This window comes from Bos javanicus, chromosome 9, assembly GCF_032452875.1.
Source record: "Bos javanicus breed banteng chromosome 9, ARS-OSU_banteng_1.0, whole genome shotgun sequence".
NCBI classification, from domain to species: domain Eukaryota; kingdom Metazoa; phylum Chordata; class Mammalia; order Artiodactyla; family Bovidae; genus Bos; species Bos javanicus.
In genome coordinates this window covers 75,754,622-75,779,886 of record NC_083876.1, presented here as the reverse complement: position 1 = coordinate 75,779,886, position 25,265 = coordinate 75,754,622, and the positions used below count along the sequence as shown (strand labels likewise).

At 45.1% G+C, this 25,265-nt stretch overlaps 1 protein-coding gene across 3 annotated transcripts; it reads right to left on the bottom strand.

Moving 5' to 3' along the window:
- Positions 1-2,832: 2,832 nt before the first annotated feature.
- Positions 2,833-18,530, bottom strand: TNFAIP3 (TNF alpha induced protein 3). 3 transcript variants are annotated; one of them, XM_061428110.1, is made up of 9 exons: positions 18,183-18,530; positions 14,532-14,841; positions 11,041-11,231; positions 10,257-10,404; positions 9,930-10,100; positions 8,838-9,018; positions 6,812-7,701; positions 5,566-5,747; positions 2,833-4,810 (listed from the first exon to the last, which is right to left on the bottom strand). In XM_061428110.1, exons 2-9 carry the CDS (start codon positions 14,824-14,826, stop codon positions 4,526-4,528), a joined length of 2,343 nt encoding a protein of 780 aa, XP_061284094.1. In that variant the 5' UTR covers positions 14,827-14,841; positions 18,183-18,530; the 3' UTR covers positions 2,833-4,525. The 3 variants fall into 3 exon arrangements, with proteins under 3 accessions (XP_061284094.1, XP_061284095.1, XP_061284096.1); XM_061428111.1 differs by lacking the exon at positions 9,930-10,100 and having other exon boundaries at positions 18,183-18,478; XM_061428112.1 differs by lacking the exon at positions 2,833-4,810 and having other exon boundaries at positions 5,570-5,778; positions 18,183-18,475.
- Between the last annotated feature and the right edge of the window lie 6,735 nt (positions 18,531-25,265).

Here is a 25,265-nt window from a genome sequence, read left to right as displayed (position 1 = left end):
CCTACCAGGATCCTCTGTCCATGGGATTTTCCAGGCAATAGTACTGGAGTGGATTGCCATTTCCTTCTCCAGGGGATCTTCCCAACCCAGGGATTGAACCCGGGTCTCCCACATTGTAGACAGACACTTTAACATCTGAGCCACCAACAAGTGAGTTCAAAACCCCCTGGAACTCTTCATTTGGATAGTTTTTAACCAGCCTAGAATATTTGGTTTCTGAGTTGAAATGTGCAGGTAAGAAAGTGTCCAGGTGGCACAGGTACACCAGTTTTGGTAAGCACATCATGTAACGAGGTCCAATTTTATTTGCATCAAGATGCAGAAAGTCAGTGAATGAAGGCACCCTTGTTATCCCCTCTGAGCTGAGCAATCTGCAGTTGCTTCGAGACTGCTTGGATGGCTGGTCCCCTGATGCTGACAATGGGAGAACACCAGTAGTAACTCATATATCAAATATCAGCAAAATGAGCTCAGAGGTTTCCTATTTTCTTTCTGCATCTCCGGTCACATGCACTCGGCTTTAGGAGCAGTGGAAAGCCATTGGGGAGTTTTAATTAAAGGAGAAGCATCATCAGGTCTGTGATTTAAAAGCATAGGTAATTAGTAAGAGAGTGGGCTAGAAAGGGGAGGCTAGGCACATAAAGAAAAAAAAAGACAGCAGGAGGCTGGGGCCCAAACTGGAGCAGCAGAAGGAAAGGGAAGGAAGTATGGATTTGATAGGTGTTTCAGAGACACACTTCACAGAAGTTTGGATGTGGGCGGAGGGGGCAAAATCTAGAGGTAGCTTGGAAGCTGCTAATGCCCTTCCCTGAGCACGTGAAGAAGAGGGCAGGGATAAAGTATTATAAGCTCAGGTGTGGGTGATCTGAGCTTCCACCTGTGTGTGGTGTGAAGGTGACGTTCCACAGTGTTAGAAGGAAAGAGCCGGGCAAGCTGGAGCAAAGCTTGTTCCTTCCAAGTCTTATTTTTTCAGCCCTCTAGGCCTAGGTCTTTGCGTTTTTGGAAAGTCATCAATTTGAGATTTTGGAGAAAGCCACTGTTTCCACTTTGGAAAAATAGTGTATACACCCTAATAGAAAACTGTGTACAGGCTTTATAGGGTTGCCAGACCCGAGGTCCATCTACTGCTCCGGCCTGGAATGTACCCCAAGTGGCTCCCTCACTGCCCTCCAAACCTGCCCTATGTGGGTCTGTGTGCCATTTCTCTGAGTCAGATAATTTGCTAATTCTAAGTCACTTCCTATTTTAGAAATCCTGATGACTTATGGTCAAATGCTTATGTTCATCATGCTGATTGAAGGATTGTAATTTTTAAAGCCAGGTGAGAGATGGAGGAAGAATGGAGAACAAGAAAAGAGGCCGATTTGAGGCTTTGTGATTCCTCTGGGTAAGCATTCATAGAGCTCAGACAGGCTGGGATACACACAGCATCGCTGTGAACAATTCTTGTCTGATTGAACCAGAATCTAATAAGAAGTCTCGAAAAATAAGTGAAACGACACCAGAAGAAAGCAAAACACCAAATCCAGAATGTGAGCTGTGCTACAGAACGAATGACCTAATTGCCTTAACAAATAGCATGGTATTTTAAAGAAGGAGTGTTAGAGAATAAAAGAGTCTTAAGAAATGTTAGTAACCCACAGCAATAGGACTCTGTATAGTGGACAATCTGCGAAATTATTATAGAATACATACTTAGGGTTGGATGTTATTAAAAGTAATTTAGCCGGGGGTAGTAATGGTGGTTATAGAAAAAGAACATAATTTTATAGATTAGAGATATGTGCTTGATGTATTGGTGAGTGTGAGAACACAGTATCTGAAATTTGCTTTGAAATAGTCAAAAAAAAAAAAAAAGAGAGAGAGAGAAGGTGACAAATGAAACAAATTTGGCAAGGTGTTGATTGTTGAAACTGGATGGACATATGAGGGTTCATAACGCTCAACTACTTTGTACTCTCAACAACATACTTCTCGTATGTCAAAATTTCCCACAGTAAGTTTAAAAATATTATAAATATTTCTTTAAAGGCATGATTCTAAAATATGGCTGATGATCAAAATCTCCTGAGGAGCTTTAAAAAAAAAAAAAGATCCCAGGAGCTGCACAGTTCTTCAGCATTGATATTTTATGGGCATACTTGTATTGGGTGGAAGACTGGGTTATTTATAATCTCCCAGGACACTGGGGTAACCAGTCCTCACGGCCACCACAGCTGTAGGTCACCTCTTCTGAGATCTGACCCTGGAGTCTTACGCTCCTTCCTCCCCTCTGATTTCTTTCCTTTTCTGTCTCTCTCTGCTCCTCCCTCTTGTCTTCGCTCTCTGCACTTCAGTAAAGCTGAGGGCAGGAGCCTTCGTAGGAGCACAGGGACCTTGCATCTCATGGGAACAGGCACTGGCAGGTCCTGCCCACTTCCCCTCTGGGCCTCAGTATCTTCCCTGTTAAACCAGAGGCCTTACCCTTAAGAGCAGGTTCTCTTACTACCTATGGGTGAGAGATGTACCCCCTGACCAGGTGCACATTGAAACAACTGGGAAGCATGATCTTAATATGGGGGGCCCTTTTCTTTCATCATTCATAAATAGAAAACATCCAAATTTGCTCTTAAATAATTTACTTTTTAATTTTGACTTTTGTGAAAAGTTACATTTAAATTTAGGAAAACTTGAAGAAAGCCAATAGAGGAGAGTCAACGGTTTTCTATTAGAGACAATTAAATGTGCAAATTTCAAATGTTCTGTATAATAAGCATAAATATTCCATTTATTCACATTAAGAATGAAAATATTGATACACATAAAATATTAAAATAGAAACTTTCAAAGAACTAAATGAAAACACTGACGTTTATTTGAAATCTTTAGAAAGACATAAAGGGATATGCCAAGGGAAAAGGTGTATGGATTTTCAAGAGGAAAACACATCATGTCAGACCAGTAAAGGCTGTGGAGCATTAGGCAAGATTTTCAGGTCATAAGTTCAGACCAACAACAAAAAAATAGCAGCCTTTACCTCTGGGGACAATGTGCTTCCCTTCTTTTTTTTTTTCCTAGCACAAGTATGACAGTAACACAAAACACACAGAGAAGCTGTGGGCCAAGGACAGACAGAGGTTTCCTCATACTCATGGTTACAAGGTTGTGCTGTTCCAGTGCTAAGCTGGCTGCAAGGTCACCGCTCCGCACCCCAGGACACAGCATCAACACAGCAAACAAACCCTTCGTCAAAGGCAACATCTTTCCCCGTGACCTTCCCTGATTGCATCTCTGCTCCTTCCCAATCGTCTCTCTGAGGAGGTAGGATACACAGAACCATTTATACACTGTGGAGAATGGCTTCTCACTGAAGGGTTGGGAAGTGGCTCTAGCCAAAAATCTCACGAGAAAGTGTGAGATTTTAATAGATTTACTGTGGAAGAGACTGTTTCTTTTCTAGGGAAGGCAAGCAAAGTGCACGGAGAAAGGTGACTCCCCCACCGTTATCAGGAACTTGCCTGCTTCTGATAGTCAGTCTTATTTTATCTCAAGAGGACACTACAGCAAGCATTTTCTGAAGACCAGAAGAAACATCTTCATTTAAATAACCTTAAAGTTTGTAATAAAATAAATAAAGTGATTTACACAGGAATTTCCATTCCACAGAGCAGCCAGTGGAGTTCATGCAAGCTGTCTATGAGAGGTTCCTGCCCCTACAACAACCAGAAAATAGGTTATTATTATTAGTCAGTCCTCTTACTTAAAACCTCTAGGGCAGCATCTCAACATGACCAAAAAAAAAAAAAAAAAAAAAAATTCCCTCATACAGAATATAAGGGGCCGTGGTATATGTACACAATGTATGCACACCTCAGTTCGAGTTAACTCTAGAAGTAAAGACAGCCGTAACCAAGAGTTACACATCTGCCCACTGTTCTGAGTCTTGAAAGGTGCATATTGTAAAGAGCAGCTGGTTTGCTTTTCTTTATGATCGTGCTCAGCCTCAGCATCACCGTCTGTGGATGGTTCTGCTTCTGCCGTGTCCGTGGGAGAGGAGTGAGGCCAGTAGGGCGAAACCGCGACTGACTGATGCTCTGAGTCTGTCTCTGAGTCTGTGTCTGAGCCTGTGCTTCCTGAGCTTCCTGAGTTTCCAGCAGAGGGCCTGCGGGCCCTGAGGCCTCAGCTCCTGGTCTCCGAGAGATGCTGAGGGAGGGCAGGGGACTGGCTCTAGGTTTCCCAGTCCAGCCGGATCCTGCGTCTTTTCTCTTTTCTCTAAAGATGGTGGGGCTGTCCTGGCTTGGAGGTTCCCAGCCTTCTGCTCGGAAGGGGAGGAGGAGCAGCAGCTCCGGGCTGACCCTGTGCAACCCGCGGCCCGTCACACGCTCTGCTCAGATTCCTGGCCGGTGACCGAGCGCTTCTTTCGTCCCCGGCTCACAGACAGCCCAGGCCCAGCCTGCAGGGTAGGGCCCTCGGGAGTGGCACCGGGGCGCCCCACGGGCTAAGGCTCTAGGCCCCTCCGGGTCTGGGGTTGGCCCCCTGGGTTGGGTTAGCCGTACATCTGCTTGAACTGAAAGCACTCATTGCAGTAGCCATTGCACTTGGCATTGCCGAAGTGGTCGCAGGCGGGGGCCCGGCAGCGCTGCGTTGGGGGCTCCTCGGGGGTGTGCTCTGGCCGACGGGTGCTGGTGCCCGCTCGCTGGCCGAGGTGCTGGCACTCCATGCAGAGCTCCTGGCTGCAGCAGGCCAGCACATTGCGGCAGGTGGCCCGTGCACACTTGGACCTGGAGGCACTCTGTGAGGCTCGGGGCAAGTCTCTGCGCTGGCTTGACCTCTGGGTGGAGAGAGCAGAGAGAACTGTCATCATGTGTTGCAGGGAGAACACGGTGCCCTGTTCAACTGACAGTGTGGGTCCTACAAAGGGCCCGCTAAAGTGAGGGGCATCTGCCTGCCCAAGGGGACAGGTGGCAGCCTGTGGGCTGGAGTCTCCAAGGACCGCTTTTCCCCATCCCATGAAATCAGACCTTGGCCCCAGGGAGGCCCAGGGGAACCACCAACCCTAACACAGAGGCCAGCTTCTGTTTGCATGAATGGTAATCGCATGAATAGTAATTGTGTGAATAATAAGCTATTGTCACTCAGACATTCCCTACCATCCAACAACCAATAGGCAAGGCATCTATCAATAAATGCTTGCTTTCTTTTGGCCAGTAAGTGGAGGCACCCGGGGCGATCTGCTTCCTCCTCGGATCTCATGACAGAGGATTAGTTATTAGTTAAGGAGCCTGCTGGCCACTAAGAGGTCTGTACTTGTGCTACAAATCCAAGAAGTCTCTGATCACCATCTGGCTTCTCAGAGGCTTTCATGGGTTTTATTCCATGGCTAGTTTCATTTGCTTCTTCAAATGAATTCAAAAGTAAACTTAGGCCATGAAAATCAATAGGAACTGCTGCACGTCCAAGTCTGGGGGCCAGGGTGACTTTTCCCCTGGTTTTTCCCTGGAACTCGGCAGGGAGAAAAGCCCGCTCATCACCCCAGGAAGGAGGCCGGGCCTGCAGGAGAGGGGGAAGTCCCTCGAGAGGTCTCACCAGCTGCTCTTCAGTCCTTTTTGCTTCATGGAATCTCTGATTCTGAGCTTCAATGAAACACTTCTGACAGTATCCTTCAAACACGGTGCTACCAAGGGCGCCACATTCCCTGCCCAGGCAGGGGACTGCATTCTGGAACCTGGAGGCTGTGGGACTGGCTTTCCCGGAGGCAGTGACTAAATCTGCAAGAGAGTGGAGGCTCATCAGGAACACCTATGGGCCACCCAGCAGGACAGTTTACTGATACAGATTAGGCCGGTTGCGCTCTAGGAGAGCAACCTTTCATACACTCAGCAAAATAAACAACAGAAATAACACTGTAATTAAAACATCTTTGACTCTACAAGTCTCTCCCTTTGGAACATGCTGTACGGGTAGGTCACAGCCACAGAACAAGCAGAGACATTAAGTGCCCATCCTTCTTTCAGATTTGATATTTCTAAAACCACAAAGGCATTCTTATGTAGTCAGTGGAGACAGCCCTCTTGCCAGCTGTCTGTGTATGTTAGTCGCTCAGTCATGTCTGACGCTTTGTGACCTCATGGACTGTAGCCCGCCAGGCCCCTTTGTCCATGGGATTCTCCAGGCAAGAATACTGGAGTGGGTTGCCATTTCCTTCTCCAGGGTATCTTCCTGACCCTGGGATTGAACCCAGGTCTCCTGCATTGCAGGCAGACTCTTTACTCTCTGAGTAACCAGGGAAGCTCTAAAGTGTTAGTTGCTCAGTCATGTCAGGCTCTTTGTGACCCCATGGACTGTAGCCCACCAGGCTCCTCTGTCCATGGAATTCTCCAGGCAAGAATACTGGAGAGGGTAGCCATTCACTTCTCCAGGGGATCTTCCCGACCCAGGGATCAGACCCAGGTCTCCCGCATTGAAGGTGGATTCTTTACCATTGGAGCCACTAGGGAAGCCCTCTTTTCAGTTACTGCTCTTCAGATTTTGAATTTTCTCTAGTTCGCTTGAGTTTCAAAAGAAGTCTTGTTTGAACTCTACCTTACAAACACTGCATTGCATGACCTTATAAAAATCCTCTGAACTCTGCACAGAGTTCTGTGGGTCCTGGAACATGCTATTCTGTGCTTTTACTTCCAAGCATGCTAGAAGAACTACTGGGATTCTGCACCCAGGCAAGCCACACTCTCCCCCATGGTCCAGAGGGGCTCCCTTCTTGAAGTTAAGGTGCATACAGCCTTCTACTCGGGGGTTTTTAAACAGAGGATAGGAAACCCATTGTCACACTCACGTTTATTTTCTCTGTACTCGATGAAACACAGCGTGCAAAAGCCTTTGTTCTCTGGGGTCCCAAAGTACATGCAGCCCACTTTCCTGCACTTGCTGGTCCCCATCTTGTCCCCTGGAGTCCGTGTGGCTGGGGACGCCTCAGGCCCAGCTCTGCGGCAGGCGTGTGGGGACAGGCTCTGGGCCAGCTGCAAGGGGTCGGACTTGGAGCGCTGGTGGCAGGACAGGGAGCCACTGGAGCTGAGGTTCGGGGCAGCCTCGGTTGTAGTCCTTTTAAAGCAAGTACTGCAGATGCCATTAAACGTCCTGGTGACATCCTGGAGGCAGGCTCGGCACTTGCCCGGGTCGCGAAGCCGTGTGGGGTCTGCAGGGTGGCCTGCTGGCAGCTGCCGGGCATTGTGGCATCGCTCACAGAAGCCGTTGTGCTGCACGTTGAGGGTAAAGGGGCAGCCGGGACTCCTGCACTTCATGGCCGTGGTCTCGCTGAAGAGGAAGAGGCTGGGTGCTGTCGGAGGGGCTGAGTGGGGGCCTCCGGCAGGCTCCGCAGGACTCCAGACCTCCCCCCGGGAGGTCCCAAGCACCAGGCCGGGGAGCAGCTCGGGGCCCGGCTTGGAGGTGGGCTTTGGGACTTTCGTTTGGTTCTTTTGCCGCCTTTCTGAGCACTCGTGACACAAAGGCTGGGTGTTCACGGACATGAAGAATGGGCAGTTAGGTGTCTCACATTTGATTTCCATGAGAGAAAGCTGGGGGATGGAAGGGTCCAGAGGATTCTGGGGGTGTGTGTCTCTCCGTCCCTGCTCATTGTTTTCCTGCCACTTCTTGTACTCGTGCTGGACAAGTTCAAAGTAATCATCTACCAGGTTTATTTCTTTGGGTAAGTTAGCTTCATCCAACCTAAAGAACAAAAGGAAAAATATGAGACTTCACACACACACACACACACACACACACACATAGACCCACACACAATTGTATATCCTTGGCTCATAGAGCAAGCTGAAAATATGGATTGTGGCAATAACTTTCTACCTACCCACTGAAATGCAGTCTGTGATAGTTTGCACCTCTAACGTAACACAGTCCAGTAATGCTGAGAAGACATCACTATTCTGAGAATCAGTCTCATTTAATTAATTTTGGTCCACCCCAAATTACAGATAATGCTAAAGAAAGGGTTACTTGTGGATTGCTGCTATACTTACTCTATTCCTCTTTGAAATAGTTACTTTTACTATCTAAGTTCTCAGAGATCAGATTTCTACTGAAACATTATTCAGGGTATTCATTTGGGACGAGTCTACTTTCCAGCACAAACTATACAGGAATGTTGCATTCTGTATTTTGCTGTTATTAATTTTAAATGTGCATGGGGTGCCTATCAGCGTTAACTGCCATGAGCAGTAACTAAGAGGCGGACGCACCCACAGGCACTCCGTACTGACTTCTGACTCACTGAAATTTGTTCATCTCCACGCTAAGAAATTGTTTAGCTTAGGCCTTCTCGGTGTTGTGCACTTCAAGTTCTAGGAAACAGGCATCTCTTTATCATCAAGCCAGTGTTTACAATCTTGATACCTGTAAACCCGCACTCTGGGTCTCTCCTCCCTGATCCACGTGGCCAACTCATGTGGCTGCTACAGAAACACATTCTACAGCCTGGCCTGCATGTGATGTGTCTGCCTTACCCAGAAGCCAGGAGAATGAGGCTTTTGTTTCTAAGAATTTTCACTTGTTAGTCTAGCACTAGGGCAATTAAAAGAAAAAAAAGTATCCTTGATGTGAACGCACTTTTTGAAGCCACAATGCTGGCTTCCAAGCATCCAGATACACAGGACAATCCTCTGGAAAAATTCCTTGTTTTTATTTGAAAACTAAAGTCAGTGCTGCTTGAGCTGATTGTCTCTGATACACACAGGCCCCTAAATTTGTTTCACGTTGGAGGAAACTGGCTTCAAATAACTTTACTATTGGTCTCTGAGCAGAAGCAGCTTAAAGATGACACAGGATAGAGCCAAAAACAAACTGCTTACTTTGCAGCATTAATTAAATGGGTGGTGCCATGGTCCCAGCCTTGAACGGGGATTTCTACCACCATCAAGTACTCTTTCAGGAGCTTTTCCTTCATCTCATTTTCAGGATCTGTCAAAAAGTGAACTTTTAAGTCTTCAAATCGTCCTCGCTCTCTGTTAACAAGTGGAACAGCTCGGATTTCTGAGGGAAAAAGAAATAACAGGTAAGCAAAATGATTCTACTAAACAAGATTTTGTGTGAGGTCATATATACATAAAACGGCTGCATTTTGAAAATGCAGAAAGGATACAATTACAGAATGGAAAAGTATTATCTAGCCACAAAATCAAATGGGGAAACAAACTGTGCTAAACTCTAATATAAAATACACTGTTTCCAGGAAGTTCACAGAATATAAAGCAGCCTCCAAGCAGCAGGTCTTATTGGTTAAATTACTGCACTTCAGATTCAGACTGACCTGAGTTCAGATTCTGACTCTGCCACTGTCTAGCTCTGTGACATTAGGGAAGTTACTTAACTTCTCTGAGCTTCAGGTGCCTCATCTGTACAGTAAGGCTATCAGTGCTTATAGCATCCACATGGATGCTGTGAAGATGAAATGAAATAAAATATTGTACCTAAAGCATTTATAAAGTACCCTATTAGTTCCACATTAAGCTAGTACAGTAATAGCTAGCCTGCCAGACATTTACTTGCCCGAGGCCAGGCACTGTATTATGGGTTAATTAAGAAACGGTGGCAGTAATAGACATTATCTCCTATTTGCCACTAACATGCTCAAAGTAGGTCCCAAACGACACACAAAACAAGCGAGGGTGGGGGGGCATTATGATTAGTGCATTATTGTTGCTAATCAAACAAATGACAGAATACTATATTTAAATAAAACTAATATACTTGCGTGCTGCGATTCACGGGGTCGCAAAGAGTCAGACACGACTGAGTGACTGACCTGATCTGATCTGATCTGAATATACTTAAATGAGGCTTTCAAAAAGGAGCCAAAGAGCAAACCCTGACATTCAGTAAGAACAGGGTGTAGCAGGATTCACCAGCAGTTACAAATGTGAATAGATACTTGGTTTTCTCACCAGGTCCACTGTCCTTCATTGTCACCAGGGGTACAAAGTGTTGGCTGTCATAGCCGAGCACAATGGGGTATCTGTAGCATTCCTGGGCTGGCCAGTGCAGAGGCAGGTAAATCCCACCCACCTTCAGAGGAGCAAAATTGGAACCTGATTCCAAACTTCTCAGCATTTTGTCTGTTTAAGGAAAGAGAAAGAAAAGATAAGGCCCTCTGAGACTTTTTACGGGAGTCCATTTAGCTGTCGTCACCTGGAACTTGGGTCATGCTAAGAAGTAAGGGATTAAAGCTGAAAGGCACCTAAATACAGATAAGCCATCAGCAGGCATCTCACCTGAAATGACAATGATTGGCCTTCTGAGGATGTTGCAAAGGACAAATATGTGTATTTCTTCCAGTGACTGATACTGCAGTCCACCTCGGGCCGCAGGTGTGTCTGCGGATGCCATCTTGACGAGGCTATCCCATTCATCGGTCCAATTCTAAGGGGAGAGGAAAGAAACTATTGAATGTACTCTGCATTAAAAAACAACTTTGGCTCCACTCTATAATTATTCACTGGTATCACTAAGCTTACTTTTACCCTTTCTTGAGATCATCACTCAAATGATCACCCATTTTCCCCCCAATTCTGGTTTTGTTCCTTTACTTTTTCCCACTTCAAGGCAAACTCAGAAGCAGAGGAGCAGGGGGACAGCACCTGCTTTCAGAAAAATCCCTGCTGAAGCACCAAGCCAAGCTCTTTGTGCACAAAGTCCCAGCCTTGTGACCGAAGATGGGGAGGCACCCTCTGAATCTGACTGGCGGGCTCAGTAAAGCAAGCGAAGGGTCATCAAACCCCCCAAACAGCCAAAATGCCACAGGAAAACCCGTGATCAGAAAGATCATTCTAAAATGACTCTCCAGCTGGGAAGATGCTGCCTGGGAGCCTCCCAGCAGTGACAAGGGCCTTGGGTTCATCCCACGGGAGGTTTCTGGTGTTTTCCATTGACTCTGCTTAGCCAAGTTCATGTGACCCAGCAAACCATATGCTCCCTGACAGCAGGGACTGGTCGGAGGTGCAGTTTTCCCACCATGGAGCTCTGTCAATAGACGCTTGAGGAGGAACCCCAACATACCCGGGTGTCGTAGCAAAGCCCGGTTTCCACGAATTCCTGAGACTTAAGAGACTCCAGCTGCCAGCGGAATTTAAAGTTGCGCGTGTCCGTCTCCTTGAGGGTACTGAAGAGCGCCTTCCTCAGGACCAAGTCTGTGTCCTGAACACCCCACATGTACTGGGAAGCCGCGTGCATGAGGCAGTTTCCGTCACCTGAGGACAGAAGGGAAGCAAATTCTAGCAATCCACATCTAAGGCCTAGCAGAGGTTTCCAGAATAAACCAGCCTCTCTGCTACTATGAGTGGGGACCCAGTAGTGCTTGTGAACAAATGCCAATGGTTTAGTTTCTTAGTCAAAGGACCAGCTGGTAATATTTCACTAGGTGATGACAGCTTTAAGGGAAAAATAAAAAATCATTCTTATAACTCTTCTGTTTAATGAATGCTACTAACAAAGCCCAAGGAACCAAGGACTGAGAGTCTGGAGACCTTGACTCCAGTCTGGCTCTGCCCTCGGTGGGGAATTTTTTAACCTCTGAGTATTTTTCCTCTTTGTGAGATGAGGGCATTGGGTTATGATCTCTAAAGTCCCTTCCTTTCTAACAAGCCCTGATTTTCTGGCTCAGATGCTGGTCCTATTGCTCTCTGACCCTGAGAGAGAACACCCAGAGCAACATGCTCAAACCAGGAAGCTGCTCTGGCTCCGCTTACTAGACAGGGACCGTCTGGCCATGACTCAGGGGTAAATGACTTGACCACCCCACCACAGCATGCAGGGCCTGGGAGTTTCCTCTCCTGATTTATAAAATGGGATTGAGACAGAATTACCTACTAGCCTGCTCACCCCCACCTCCTATAAATGCCTTGTGTGAACCTGCTTGTTAGCAATTAGAGTCCCTTTTCAGAATTAAAGGGTGCCTAGATATCTACATTTGAAAACTGAGTCAATGTTTACGGATGGCACTTTAAGAACTCTGAGCCTTTTGAGAAAAAGATAGGTCTAATTTTACTGTCACTTTGTTACTTTTATAGGTTAAAAATCCACAACTCATGAAATGACATTTTTCTTTTTTTTTGCCTCCAAAGAATAAACGTTTCAGAGAAATGTTTAATATTAAAAAAGTTAACTCTTTAGGCTCTTCTGGGAACTGCAGAATTGTTTTTATAAAGAAAAGTTCAATTATTTCCTTACATTGCTGTATGGTACAATGAAGCTATTTGAAATTTTATCATATCCTAATTAAACTGTAAACAACAACACCACCACCACCCTCAAACATATCCACAGCCAATATCCTTTCAGTTTACATAGTCAGAAAAACAAGCTAAATAAACATTCAAACAAATGAACCAAAAAGATCGCTCAAGCCTTGTGTCTTGGCAGAAGTGTGGCAACAATTGCAAGCTGTTGAAATTTCCCCTTTGCAAAATCTAGAGCAAAGATAAGGCTTTTTTTCTTCTTCTTGTGCTTACTTTCAGTTCTTTATTGAGATGCACCAGCATAAAATTCCCTAAGTAACATCTGGAATTCCCCAGTGCTAAGTTATTTGACTAGCAATTGAGCAACAGCTATTGTACTTTTTGTTCTGGTGTGTAGACATTTAAACTGCGAAGTGCACCCTGGACTTTCCAAGTGGGTGTGGTCAGGGTGAGCTGGAATAGGGCTACTCATTATACAAGTGAAATCGCTGCAGCCAATAGACGCTGGAATTTTTCAAATGAAGTTTCAATTTTATACCACCTACTCCCTTCCTCATTCACCGCAGTCTCATATCCTCAAATGCAAATTGTGAATCACCCCCTCCCCAAATAGATCATTGACTTTGAAGAGCCTTCCTATAGGGGGAAGACTTAAAAAAAAAATGGTGCTAATAAAAATCAGAAAGGAAAAGTTGTTTGTTTTCCTCTTCCCCTAAATATTTTTTCTTCCTTTTCCAGAATTTTAAAGAATTTTCTTGTAAGTGGTGAAATAAAAGGACTCTGAGACTTAAAACCCCCATCTCTCAGAAAATGATATCAAAATGCACTTGCTTTGTAGTTTTATTTGTAGCATGATCCTTGACTTAAATGCGTATCTTTGCAAGACAAGTATTTACTTTTTATATTCCATTTTTTTCCTTAAGGAACTAGAGCAAGTTGAACCTAAAATCTCAGTTCAGTTCATGATAAAATGGTTTTTTTCTTATTACCACATTTCTAATTTGGCAGAATCTCTTCTTTTCAACTCTCCCAAAGTTGACTCCACCTCTTTTTGTAACAAAATGGGAGAGTTAAAACCACAAACTGTCAGGAATATAAACCCCTTGATGATGACTTAACATAATTACCTACTTATAAGCATCTCTTGATTTAATACCAAAACCAGTGTAAACACTAGGTAGCCTCCGTTTTCTATGTTTCTAAGAATCTATGCTTCAAAAATAAAAGCACAATGTTGAGGTGATGCACTTAACCCCCACAACCCAAGCAAAAAGTCATGTCCCTCAATAGCGCCAAGTTACCCAAGTCAAAAATGGCCAAAGTGAAGGTACCAATTCATTTAGTTAAGTTAACATACTTATCATCTGGTCTCACTGTCAATGAAGATGTATTATTTTGCCCTTAGATGTATATCAACCAAAATAATTGGGATGGTTTAGGATTGTCACTGATCTAAGGGCAAGAGTTTCCTGCTTTTACCTAGACAATAAGCAGTCTACTGCTTCTTGTAACAATTAACTACATTTATAAAGTAGAATTTTGTTTCTACATTTAACACTAGGCTTGAATGTTTCTGTGATGTGCATACTCTTGCTCAAAGGAAAGAATTAAAAAAAAAAAAACAGTGAAGTTTAGAACAGGAAACAGCAATGAGTTGTAAACAGCCATTGGGCAGACAGTCACAGATAGCAAGAAATGCAGTACAGTACTAGGAATCCCTAAAAAGAATGAAATAGAGGACTAAAACCTGCACTAAGAACTCAGGTTTATCTGTCTAGTTAGTATCTTGGGACTGCAGGCAGCAGAACCTAGGTAAGGGAGGAGCTGACAACAGCCACTGGTTAACCCATAAAATGCCATCAATTCAAGAAGTGTAAGGCCATCATCATGAGCATTTTCTAATGACAGTGGAAAACAATATTGATTTTCACACCATGCTTTTCTTCTGAACTTTTTAAAGCCTTTTGATATTTCCATTACTCGTAAGGGAAGGGTATTTCACAGATGATTAAACAGTCACAAGAATTAGATACAGAAGTCATACATACATACCCTACACATACATGTAACGCACAGTGTCCAGAAATGCATTCTCCAAGGTTCAGTGTGCTCTGCTCTCTAACATGCACTAGAAATCACCCTTAATTTAAATACTCACACAGCAAGCTTGCTTTCATCACATGCCCCTTGGAGTGTCTCTATACTAAGGTACCTATAGCCTTAAGAGATTTGAATTGGGGCTGGTGCCTTTTAATAAATAGGGACCCAGCATGGTAGGAGCCACCTCAACCCCTAGACAAAAGCACATCTTACCATTTGTTTTCAGTGCCACAAGCCTCCTGACTTCTCGACACCAGTTGAGCTTCTTCTGGCTTTCCAGGGAAGCCTGGATGTTTCTGTCAATGAGAGCATTGTGGATGATCTCCCGAAACTGTGGACAAAACTGGCAAGTTCTGAACATTTCCAGAGTGTATCGGTGCATGGATTTAAAATGGTGAATGATTCCATTGGCAGGTTTAAAAATATCTGCTGGCGTTCTCTCTCGTATCTTCACAGCTTTCCGCATATTGCTCAAATACAAGGCCAGAGGAAGGAGTTGCTCAGCCATGGTGCTCTCCAATACCTGAAGAGGAGGGAAAGAAAACCCCACGCCGTTAGTCTGACTTTGATATGACTCCTATATACCTGCCTGCAGGAAACCCCACCGTCTGATCTTGTCATCACCCTGAGCAGCAGGCAAAAGATCTTAGTCACCTCTACTCCCAGGATACTAGCTGGCCCCAAAGATGAACTCACACTGGACAGTTTTAAGTTACATCATTTTTAAAGATTAGTCTAAACAAGAGAAGGAGTGGGCAATGAGGAGGAGGGGAATAACCCGTGTTTTCAGTAATGTTTGTCAGGGAGCCAAGCTTGTCTGTCAGCAACAGGTACAGTGCCTTCTAACTGACTGAAACTCCCATCTCATCCTGATGTTGTTCTGGGGGCAAACACTGGATTTGAGGTGCCCTGAATGCTGGTTACAGGCACAGTGTAGCCCTGGCAAGTCAGCTCCTCTTCTAAGAGCACCACCAAGCAACCCTTTTTTTTAGTCCATGTCTTGATTTACCTCTTTCAAGCACACCCTCCCTATACTGGAAAGACAACAAATATTTTGTGGAAAATCCTGCAATTTTATGCTGTTGTGTAGGCTGTCAATTGGAATTTTCTCTATAGTCCCCAAAAGGAACATTTATAAAGCATTTACTTATAAAATGCTATTTATATATATACATAGAGAGTTAAATTGAATGTTTTATAACCAACAAAAAAGTCTACTCCTAGCAAGATGCTTTCCAATTTTAAGAGCAAACAGTTAGCAGTCTTTCAGAACCTCTCCACTGAACGTTACAACATCAGAAGAATAATTAGAATAATAACAATACTAGAATAATAAATCCTACACTTCCAAGGGCAGATAGTAAAAGCACAGAATTATATTCTATGTAATGATGGAATTAACTGGACTACTTGAACTCAACTGCCAACACAATTTTATCATCATCTTCCAGCTACCAATACTCAGATTGATTTCTCACCCTGTTTTCATCCTGAAATCTTCAAGCACAATCAACCAGTGGAAAGAAATACAAGTTTGGAAGCAGACAAGGAAAGAAGTTGCAGCCAGAGGGGGCCACTCAGGACCAATGGAAGAGGAAGGGGACAACCCCAGCATCTCCAATCCATGACAATAGCATGGGAAGATGTGAACTGATTTAACATGGGACTTTACAGCTCATCTCTTTGTGGAGAGCCAGCTGACATTCACTGACCCTGAGCAGAGTGCCCTGCCATCCATCCAAATTTCCAAGTTGAGGACAAAGACAGTTTCCGAGCACGAACAGAGCGTCTAGGAAGTTTCACTGTGATTGTTAATCCCAGTCCTGTAGCATACTGTTTTCTAGGGCAAGACTCTAGATGAGAAAGTTAAACCAAGTTAAGAAGGAGAAGAAAAGTATGTTACAAGAAAGCCTGTCCTGGGTAGGTCTCAGCTTTCTTAAAGACATTGATAAAATGGTCTAAATTCTCATGGCCCACTCCAGGGAGACAGGTGGACTAGATGACTCCGAGGTTGCTTCTGAGGAGTCTTCTGGTGGTAGATTTAGATCCGGATTCTTAATCTGATAGCTAGATGATGCCTGGAAGAAGTCATTCTATAGGTCAAATGGTAATCTCTCCTTTTTGACGTCAGACATTCCTTGCAGGTGGAATTGGGCAAAATCATGGTAAGGCCACAGACACGACTAAGGGACAAAAACATCACACATGCTCCCTCCTTGGTGGCATGGCAAAAGCCTCTTTCATGATGTCATTCATTTGTCCATCCATCACTCAGCAAGCATGGCCTGACCACATGCTTCTACTGCCTGACCATCAGCTTGATGCTGAGGCAAAAGATCAAAGATAACCTTATTCCCCAGCATGAAGTCACATGACCATCATAGTCTCCAGCTACAGCACCTGCGGTACTGGTCCTGCTCAGGTAGGTTCCACACCATCCCAGAGCAGGGCTTTGCCTAGAAGCTGGTCTTCTAAACCCACCCCCTTGTTAATCTCACAACACCACACCTGTGGCTGCAGTGCCTGCTGCTCTCACATGGAAACAGGCAAGAAGATCCGAAACAAACGAGGTGTAGCCTCTTTGCTTTTCTGACTCTTCTATTATTTTCTTCTGCACCTAAGATCTTTCAAATAGAGAGCGCTAGAACCACAGGCAAGACATGCAAATGTCAATATCTGACAGTCCAGTGTCACCTCATTCATTGGTGTAGCCTTGAATGGCCTGCAGCATTGCCTCCTTAAAAGAAATCAATACCCATTGCCTAAGTGTCCAGGACTTAGACTTCCCCACACTTAAGATTAAAGAATAATCTGACTTGTGATAAAGAATTTCTGAGCTATGAATGTAATGTCCTTATATGCAAAGACAATATCACCCATAACATTTTTTCATATTTCTGATACTTCATTGGCCTACCAACAGATACTAAATTTTCAGAAAGTACTACTTCAAAAACTCAAAAATTGTACAAAGAATTGAAAAAAATAAAGAAGGACCTTAGGACACATGAATGAAGCAGTAATTGGCTGCTTAATAATCTGGGACATTGGGGCTGTGGCCCAGAAGACTCAAACACCGGTTCTCCCAAAAGGCTGCCCTGAGAGAGTTGACCAGAGTGGCTTTCCGAGGGAGGCAGGGAGAACTGAAAACAAAGCGGTCTCAACAAGAGTTGAGCTCCTTCCTTACTTAATACCACGGCTTTCCTGAAAGGCCAGGTGGCAGGATGTGGGACGACCCCGGCTGACAAAGACAGTCTGACTTGGGGGTAGGGGCTTGCAGATGCTCTAAATTGGAGTCACCCCCCCAAGGCAGGCGGACGACCTCCTGCTCCATGCATACTTCTCTGACACTGCTGCACTCTGAGTGTCTGCAAGCCCTCCCCGGAAAGGAGAGCTGACCGGGTCCCCCGCCCCCTAGGGTTTGCTGCCGCTGCGACATCCCACCCGTCTGGACCGGTGCTGCAGTCTGGAAAGAGGCCAGGCGGTTCTGCAAGGTCTACGTGGCCGTAAGCATGCAGAGCTCGACTCCAAAATGGACAAGCCGAAGAGCAAAGCACCGATGACCATCCAGACCAAGCGGCTCCGGGGGCGACTCTCCCCCAAGCAGCTGCCGTTCAAGTTCTCTGCATGAGCTGCAAGGAACAGTTGGCTGGATCCTAGAAAACAGGCTGTCACCCCAACATCTGGCGGCCACCTCCACTCTCAGCAGCTCAGAACCTACAGGGGTCAACAAACTTCCCTCTGGGACAGCAGCAAAACCAAGGCCAAGTCGACCGGGCCAGCCCGCGGGTCGCTGCCAAATTCGCACTCGCAGCCCTTGTCCCGGGAGAGCCCGTGGCAGACCGCACAGGGACGCGGGGTTACCTCTTCGGGCCGCGCGATCCTCTTCAGAAATCCCAAGTCCAGGTCAAGACAAGCGTGCGCCGCAGGCTGGGGTCGCAATTCGGGTCGGGGCCGGGTGGAGGCGGCTCCCCATGGACGCCTGGTTCGGTCTAGTTCTCCGGCGGGCCGGTCGGGGGGTGTAGATCTCCTTTGCTGCTGCCACCGTAGTCTTCCCGGCGGCTGCTCTCGCCGCTCCGCCCCCACGGCCTCCTAGCTTGTCGCACTTGGCCGCCGCGAAGGCTGCCGACTGCCAGTTCTCTTTTTTCCCTTTCTGTTTTACCGCCCGCGGACAGCGGGGATTTCCACCCAGGGACTTTCCAGTCACGTGACACGAGTCCCAGACTCCCGGGGCCCTGATCTCGCCGCTAGGGGGCGCAGGAGGCGCAGCAGGAGCGGGAAGCCAGATGCACTCTGCCCCGCCCCGACCCCGCCCCGCCGCCCCGCCCCGCCGCGCAGCCAAAGAAACTCCTGCGCCCCGCCCCGGGGTGTCCCCGCGTGAGTCACCTGGGCATTTCGGAAGCTGGACTGAACGTCACATCCATGTGGAAATCGCAGTGATGGGAACTGGAAATGAAATAGGTTCTTTTTCTCAGCCGTTTTTCTGCAGAAAATCATCAACTGTGGAGAACAAGAAGGGAAATCATAAAGAAAGAAAACCCTAAAAACCACCCTAGTGCCCGGGGACCACAGATCTCTGCTGGGTTTGCACTGCTTGGGCTGCACACGTGATGAGCCCGTAGGGGAGCGTCCAACTCTGGGCCCCTGGGGGGATTTCGAGAAAAATATGCAGTCACAGCTCTTGGTCCTCACCCGCTGCATTCCTGCCATCCCCGGACCCCAGGCTGGTGGGAGGCTACCTGGAGGTGACGTCAGACCTCGCGGCCCTGAAATTCACAGGGGCAAAACCAGACTTAGATAAAATTAGGAATCAAAACCGCTACCAACACCCTCCCTCACTTGATTGATTTCCCATCTCCATTTCTGTGTATCAAGGGTCCGGGTGGCATCACATTGAGGTATCATATCAACTTACAAATCACTTCTTGTTCCTTACTGTCCTTGCCACATTCCCCTAAGCTGTTATTCGGAGTCCTTTTAGGGGATCTTGATAATAGTTCTCCCCAAGATATCAATGGCTGATAATACTTATTACTCTTATTCTTGATTGGTGTTGTTTTGATCCCTAAGTCATGTCCAACTCTTGCGACCCCATCGACTGTAGCCGGGCAGGCTCCTCGGTCCACGAGATTTCCCAGGCAAGAATACTGGGGTGGGTTGCCACTTCCTTCTCCAGGGGATATTCCCACCCAGGGATGGAACCCATATCTCCTGCAAAGGCATGCTGGCTCTTTATCACTAAGGTCTCCTATTAAGTAGCATGCTAAGAGCACTGTCTTCACCCAGCCAGTGTCTTTTGGAAATAGGTGTCAGCCATCTTGGAATTGTGGAGAGAGAGCCACTAAATAAGTCCTTTTATTGCCTTGGTGTCCCCCTTGACTGGGCTCACTTTCTAGCATGATTAAACTAGAACCAGACTGAAGTATTCTGTACCATTGTCCTCTTGTAGACTTAAGAATACTTGTCAGGACATATATCTCAGGTTTTGAGTTAGAAAATCATACTCCTTTTCTAAGAAGTAAGAACCTGCGGAGAATGAGGTGGAGTCTGCATGGAGGGTGGTACTTTTCCAGCCGCTTTTAAAAGTGAGGGTCAGTAGTGACTAAAGTTCCAAGGCTGGTGCTGGTCATTTGAAACCAATGACTGGAATTTTTTTTCCAACTCCTAACCTGATATTTGTCCTTTTCTCATTCACAAGTGTTTTCAACTCAAGTAACACCAAAACAATGGATAGTCAAGCATATAGTAATGATGATACTTATCAAGTCCTTATTACATGCCAGGTTGTAGGCTGTTTGCATTCTGCCATTTAAACCTCACAATTCCACTTTGCAGATGAAGAAATGGACGTTTAAGAAGTTTAAGCCATTTGCCCAAAGTCTGCACAGTCAGTGACAGAGACATGATTGGCCCTGGGCCTGCCTTACACCCACACTGTTAGGTCCTGACTATTGATAATCACTCTCAGAAGAGAGCCTATAAGATTTAAAGTCTCAGGGCCCCTGTTTGTAGGGGCCCCGCCTGAGGAGCCTATGGCAGTCATTTAGCAAAACATGGACCCTGGCCAGGGGCAGCATGTGGTCTTAGGAGCCAGACAGGCCTTGGTTTTATCCTCAGGAAACTTTCTGAGCTAGTAAAGCTGATAAAAGATGATGGATTTAAAAGAGCATCCCCAGTCCTCATACCACTCTCTCCTTGTGCTCTTCTGAAAACAGAATTTGCCAGCTCCTGTGCATCGCTGCCTGGCTATGGCCCCTCATCTCCCCTGTAGCTTCCATTATCCCTTTTATGGCTTACATCTGCTCTCTGGTTTCATGAGCTAGGAATGCAATAACAGGAGCAACAAGCCTGAAAGACCATGGTTATATCTGTCACTTCCAATTGTCCTGAGATCACTGCTGTACCATCTTGTCTGCCAAGATGAGGATTTGTAATGAGGTCATGGCAGTCAGAAAGTTAGGACTTCCCTGGTGGCTCAGATGGTAAAACGTCTGCCTGCAATGCGGGAGACCTGGGTTCGATCCCTGGGTGGGGAAGATCCCCTGGAGAAGGAAATGGCAACCCACTCCAGTTTCCTTGCCTGGAAAATGCCATGGACGGAGGAACCTGGTAGGCTACAGTCTGTGGGGTCGCAAAGAGTCAGACATGACTGAGCGACTTCACTTTCTTTCATGGCAGTCAGAGGCAGAGTGGTCTGTAACTGTCAGTTTAGTTCTACCCCCATTTCCATAATTCTACCACTGGAATGATGGTCTCTATGAGGATGCTTTCTTAGCCCTGCCCTTCTCTAGTTTTTACTGTTCTTTCCACCTTCTAAATCAGAGCTCTGGCTCTGCACTTTTCCCTTTCTAGTATTTAACACATGGGCAAGACCAATCAAAATTTTCTTGGTAAATCAGAAACAAAGAGTAGAAGAGGAAAGGAGAGTATAGAAGGAGAAACTCTCCTTATGGGAAAGGAGATAAAAAATTGGGGAAATCTGGGTAGTGCATTGAAATCAAAGAGGTATAAAAGCCTGTGTTAGTCACTCAGTCATGTCCAACTCTTTGTGACCCTATGGAGTGTAGCCTGCTAGGGTCCTCTGTCCATGGGATTCTCCAGGCAAGCCTTCAGTTCAGTTCAGTTCAGTTGAGTCACTCAGTCGTGTCTGACTTTTTGCGACTGCATGAATTGTAGCACGCCAGGCTTTCCTGTCCATCACCAACTCCTGGAGTTTACCCAAACTCATGTCCATCGAGTCGGTGATGCCATTCAGCCATCTCATCCTCTGTCACCCCCTTCTCCTCCTGCCCCCAATCCCTCCCAGCATCAGGGTCTTTTCCAATGAGTCAACTCTTCACATGAGGTGGCCAAAGTATTGGAGTTTCAGCTTTAGCATCAGTCCTTCCAAAGAACACCCAGGACTCATCTCCTTTAGGATGGACTGGTTGGATCTCCTTGCAGTCCAAGGGACTCTCAAGAGTCTTCTCCAACACCACAGTTCAAAAGCATCAATTCTTTGGCGCTTAGCTTTCTTCACAGTCTAACTCTCACATCCATACGTGACCACTGGAAAAACCATAGCCTTGACTAGACGGACCTTTGTTGGCAAAGTAAGGTCTCTGCTTTTGAATATGCTATCTAGATTGGTCATAACTTTCCTTCCTACAAGGAACTAATTTCTGTGACAGAGCTTACCGAGATGAACAAAATTCTGCAAAGAGAAAGGACTATTATTAACACTGAGTGGACACACAGGAGAAAAATAAGGTCTCTTTATCAGAGAGAAAAGGAATCCTGGTTATGTGGGGGTGTTTTGGAGATTTGTGTGTAATTTTTGTGTAATTTTTGCTGTGGTGCCAACATTCACATGTCATGAACTTCATAGAGAGAGCACACTTGACCTCTTGGAGTTACACAGTCTGTGGGACTGTGCCTGTGGCTTGTGTTCTTATATCACATGATGAAAAAGATGTACATCCTAAGATATTGGTGGGGGGTGTGGAGAGGGAGGTGGAGTAGGGGCGGGGGCAGGGCAGGAGAAACCTGATTAGACAGAGGCAGTCTTGATAATTGAGAAGAGGACCTATACCTAGCTCACCTCAAACTCAGTTCAGGAGTCTTTCTTAAGAAACAGCCACAGTTTTTCTGAAAGTGTATGGAATTTTAAGGCCGGCAATCACAGGTTAAACTGAACTGGAACATTTTGTGCCTGTTGTACAATCATTCTACTTTTCCCAGCGTTGTGCTCTGTTGAAAAAGAAAATCCATATTAAATGTATTTTGAAATAGCCTTGTGTAAGTATGGCAGTTTATTTATTGCAGGGTAGCTTTAAATCTTGTTTCAAATTTTAGTGATGCTGGGCTGAGTTTTGAGATTATTCAAGTGTGATGTTTATACTTTCAAGGCTATTGTCAGGGCTAGTTTTGAGAAGACAATAGACGTTCTTTGTGGGCTATAACTCCGAAGAGAATTGGGTTAATGATGTCATAGATTTCAGCACTCTATGGATGCCAAATTTTCCTGAAATTCTACTTCTTATCTAGGAACTTCAAGTCCTTTACAGGGATTATCTGCGGTGAATAGAGAAACCAAGACCCACCAGGAGGAAGGGACTTACTTCACTGAGGTAACCCAGTGAGTCACTAGTAACAGGAACAAAGACCCTCCACTAGGAGGGAGGAAGTTGGTTTAGTGCCAAGTACAACTCCTCTTTATCCTCCTTTGCCTGAAAGCTTGCAGTACTGAAATCCGAAACGTGTCAGAAGATCCATTCCTCAACGAATTCTGGTTTAATTTTCTGACAACTCTTGGCTGAAACACTTGGCAAAGTAATTTTATTTGACATCATGTATATAAATACTCAATTCTTGATTTCATTTCTGTTTCTGTGGAGGTTGCTATTAATGACCCAATATGAATGATGACCAAAAGATCTAAAATGGGTGTTATTAGGAACTAGCTGATGTGTGGGGTTGGGTTCAGCAGTAAGCTGGATGTTAACTGAAATAAATGAGTTCTTGTTATTTGGAACAGCACAAGCCATTATGAAAATTTGCCTTCGATGTGCCCCCCTTTTCTTCATTTGTCTCTCAATTCCCTTTGTCCAGTTTGCAGTGCCTGCAATCCTGCCTCATTGTAACTCCTGCTTTCTTTCCTCACCTATCTCACCATCTCCATAGAAAATGGATTTTGGCTTTCATTCTCTCCCCAGGGGACTTTCTTTTTTAATGAGACTGGCTGAATTAATAAGTCAATTCACGTCCATTTTTGAAACCAGATTGCAACGTGTTACATTTCTTGAGAAACATTCCTGTTGGCACCACAACTTCCTAGAACTTAAAGGTGGAAATTCCGAGCACCTTTGCAGGTTGGAGAGGCAGCTGTATTTCCATGATTCTGAGGATCCATGGTCTCAAGAGAGACCGTGGATTTAATATCATTCTATTACATGTACACACGTTCTTTTACTCACTGACAGTAGTCTACATTTGTTGATGTAGTTACATTCCCCTTTCTTCTTCACTGTGTAAGGGAGGAAAGACTTTAGCTAAACTCCTATTTAGTTCAATAGGTTTATTTCTATAAAATAAACTGAAAATAGATGAACAGGAAAAAAGGTCTACAAATTTATTAATTTTTAACATCCTTCCATTGGGTATGTTTGTGTTCCTGAGATGAACTGGCCAGACATTTTATTCTTTCTTATCTGAATGAATAAATATCAGCTACTACTGCTGCCACGTTGCTTCAGTTGTGTCCAACTCTGTGTGACCCCATAGACGGCAGCCCACTAGGCACCTCTGTCCCTGGGATTCTCCAGGCAAGCACACTGGAGTGGGTTGCCATTTCCTTCTCCAGTGCATGAAAGTGAAAAGTGAAAAGTGAAAGTCAAGTCGCTCAGTCGTGCCCAAATCTTAGTGACCCCATGGATTGCAGCCTACCAGGCTCCTCCATCCATGGGATTTTCCAGGCAAGAGTACTGGAGTGGGTTGCCATTAAGGACCCTCTGTTAGGTATGCAAGTCTATTATTCTCTTAATTACAGGGGCTTGACTAGTCTCCCAGGAGAATGTTTATGAATTTTAAAATGTTTATTCGTGCACTTTAGTTTTAAAAAATTCGTTTGTAAATAAGTTTATCACATGCAAAAATATTAACCTTTTGTTTGTTTTATGTTACTGAAAAAAACTCTCCTGTTTTCTGAACTGGTTCTGTTTTCATAAAGTCCTAAGACTTTAGCTTATCTAATTTCTAGTTTTTATTAGAGAAGACTTAGAAACCTAGAAGGAAAGCTCACAACTGCTGTATTTTTAATATATGCTTTGGAAGCTGCCTGGGTTTTTCACACGAGAACTACATCTGCTGAAACTGTCTTGAGACATGTTCAGTTCTCTAGAGAAAATGGCTAGATAGCCATCATGCCTTATCCCAAAATGAAATGTAGCTTTTCTCCTGAAATGAGTGACTTTCATGGTATTTTACAGAAGTCCCCCCACCCCTCACCCTGCAAACTCAACTTATTGCATTTCAGCTCTGAAATAAATTCTTAAAAAGAAATACCCTGATTCTTGAGGCTTTCATGGTTGGTTCTTGGCTTCTCTGGTTGAACCAAATAGTAATTCTTTGGTTCGTTCTCAATGATGTCAAACATTAGAACTTGGGCACACATGGGATTTGAGATTTTTTTAAAAAACAAACATTTTTAAATGAAAGAGCCTAATTCATATGTACATTCCTGGCTTTGAACTTCAGGAAAATTATTGTACTGCTTGGGTGGCTTGAAGAATTCTTGGCCCTGGGCATTTTAACTATAATTGCTCAGAAATGCACAACTTGTTATGTCTTATTCCCTAACTACAGAAGTTTGCTTTGTGATGACTGAACTATCCATGCAAAACTCTGCATGTGGCTATGCTTTCAGTTTGTCTTTCTAGAGCTAAATCAGTTGATGTGAATGGAAAACTC

Coding starts and splice junctions, on each gene's coding strand:
- TNFAIP3 (XM_061428110.1), bottom strand. CDS start 14,826: ATGGCTGAGCAACTCCTTCCTCTGGCCTTGTATTTGAGCAATATGCGG. Junction 11,232..14,531: donor TGTGGCACTGAAAACAAATG/GTAAGATGTGCT, acceptor TTCTGTCCTCAG/GTGACGGAAACTGCCTCATG. Junction 10,405..11,040: donor GGCTTTGCTACGACACCCGG/GTATGTTGGGGT, acceptor CTCTCCCCTTAG/AATTGGACCGATGAATGGGA.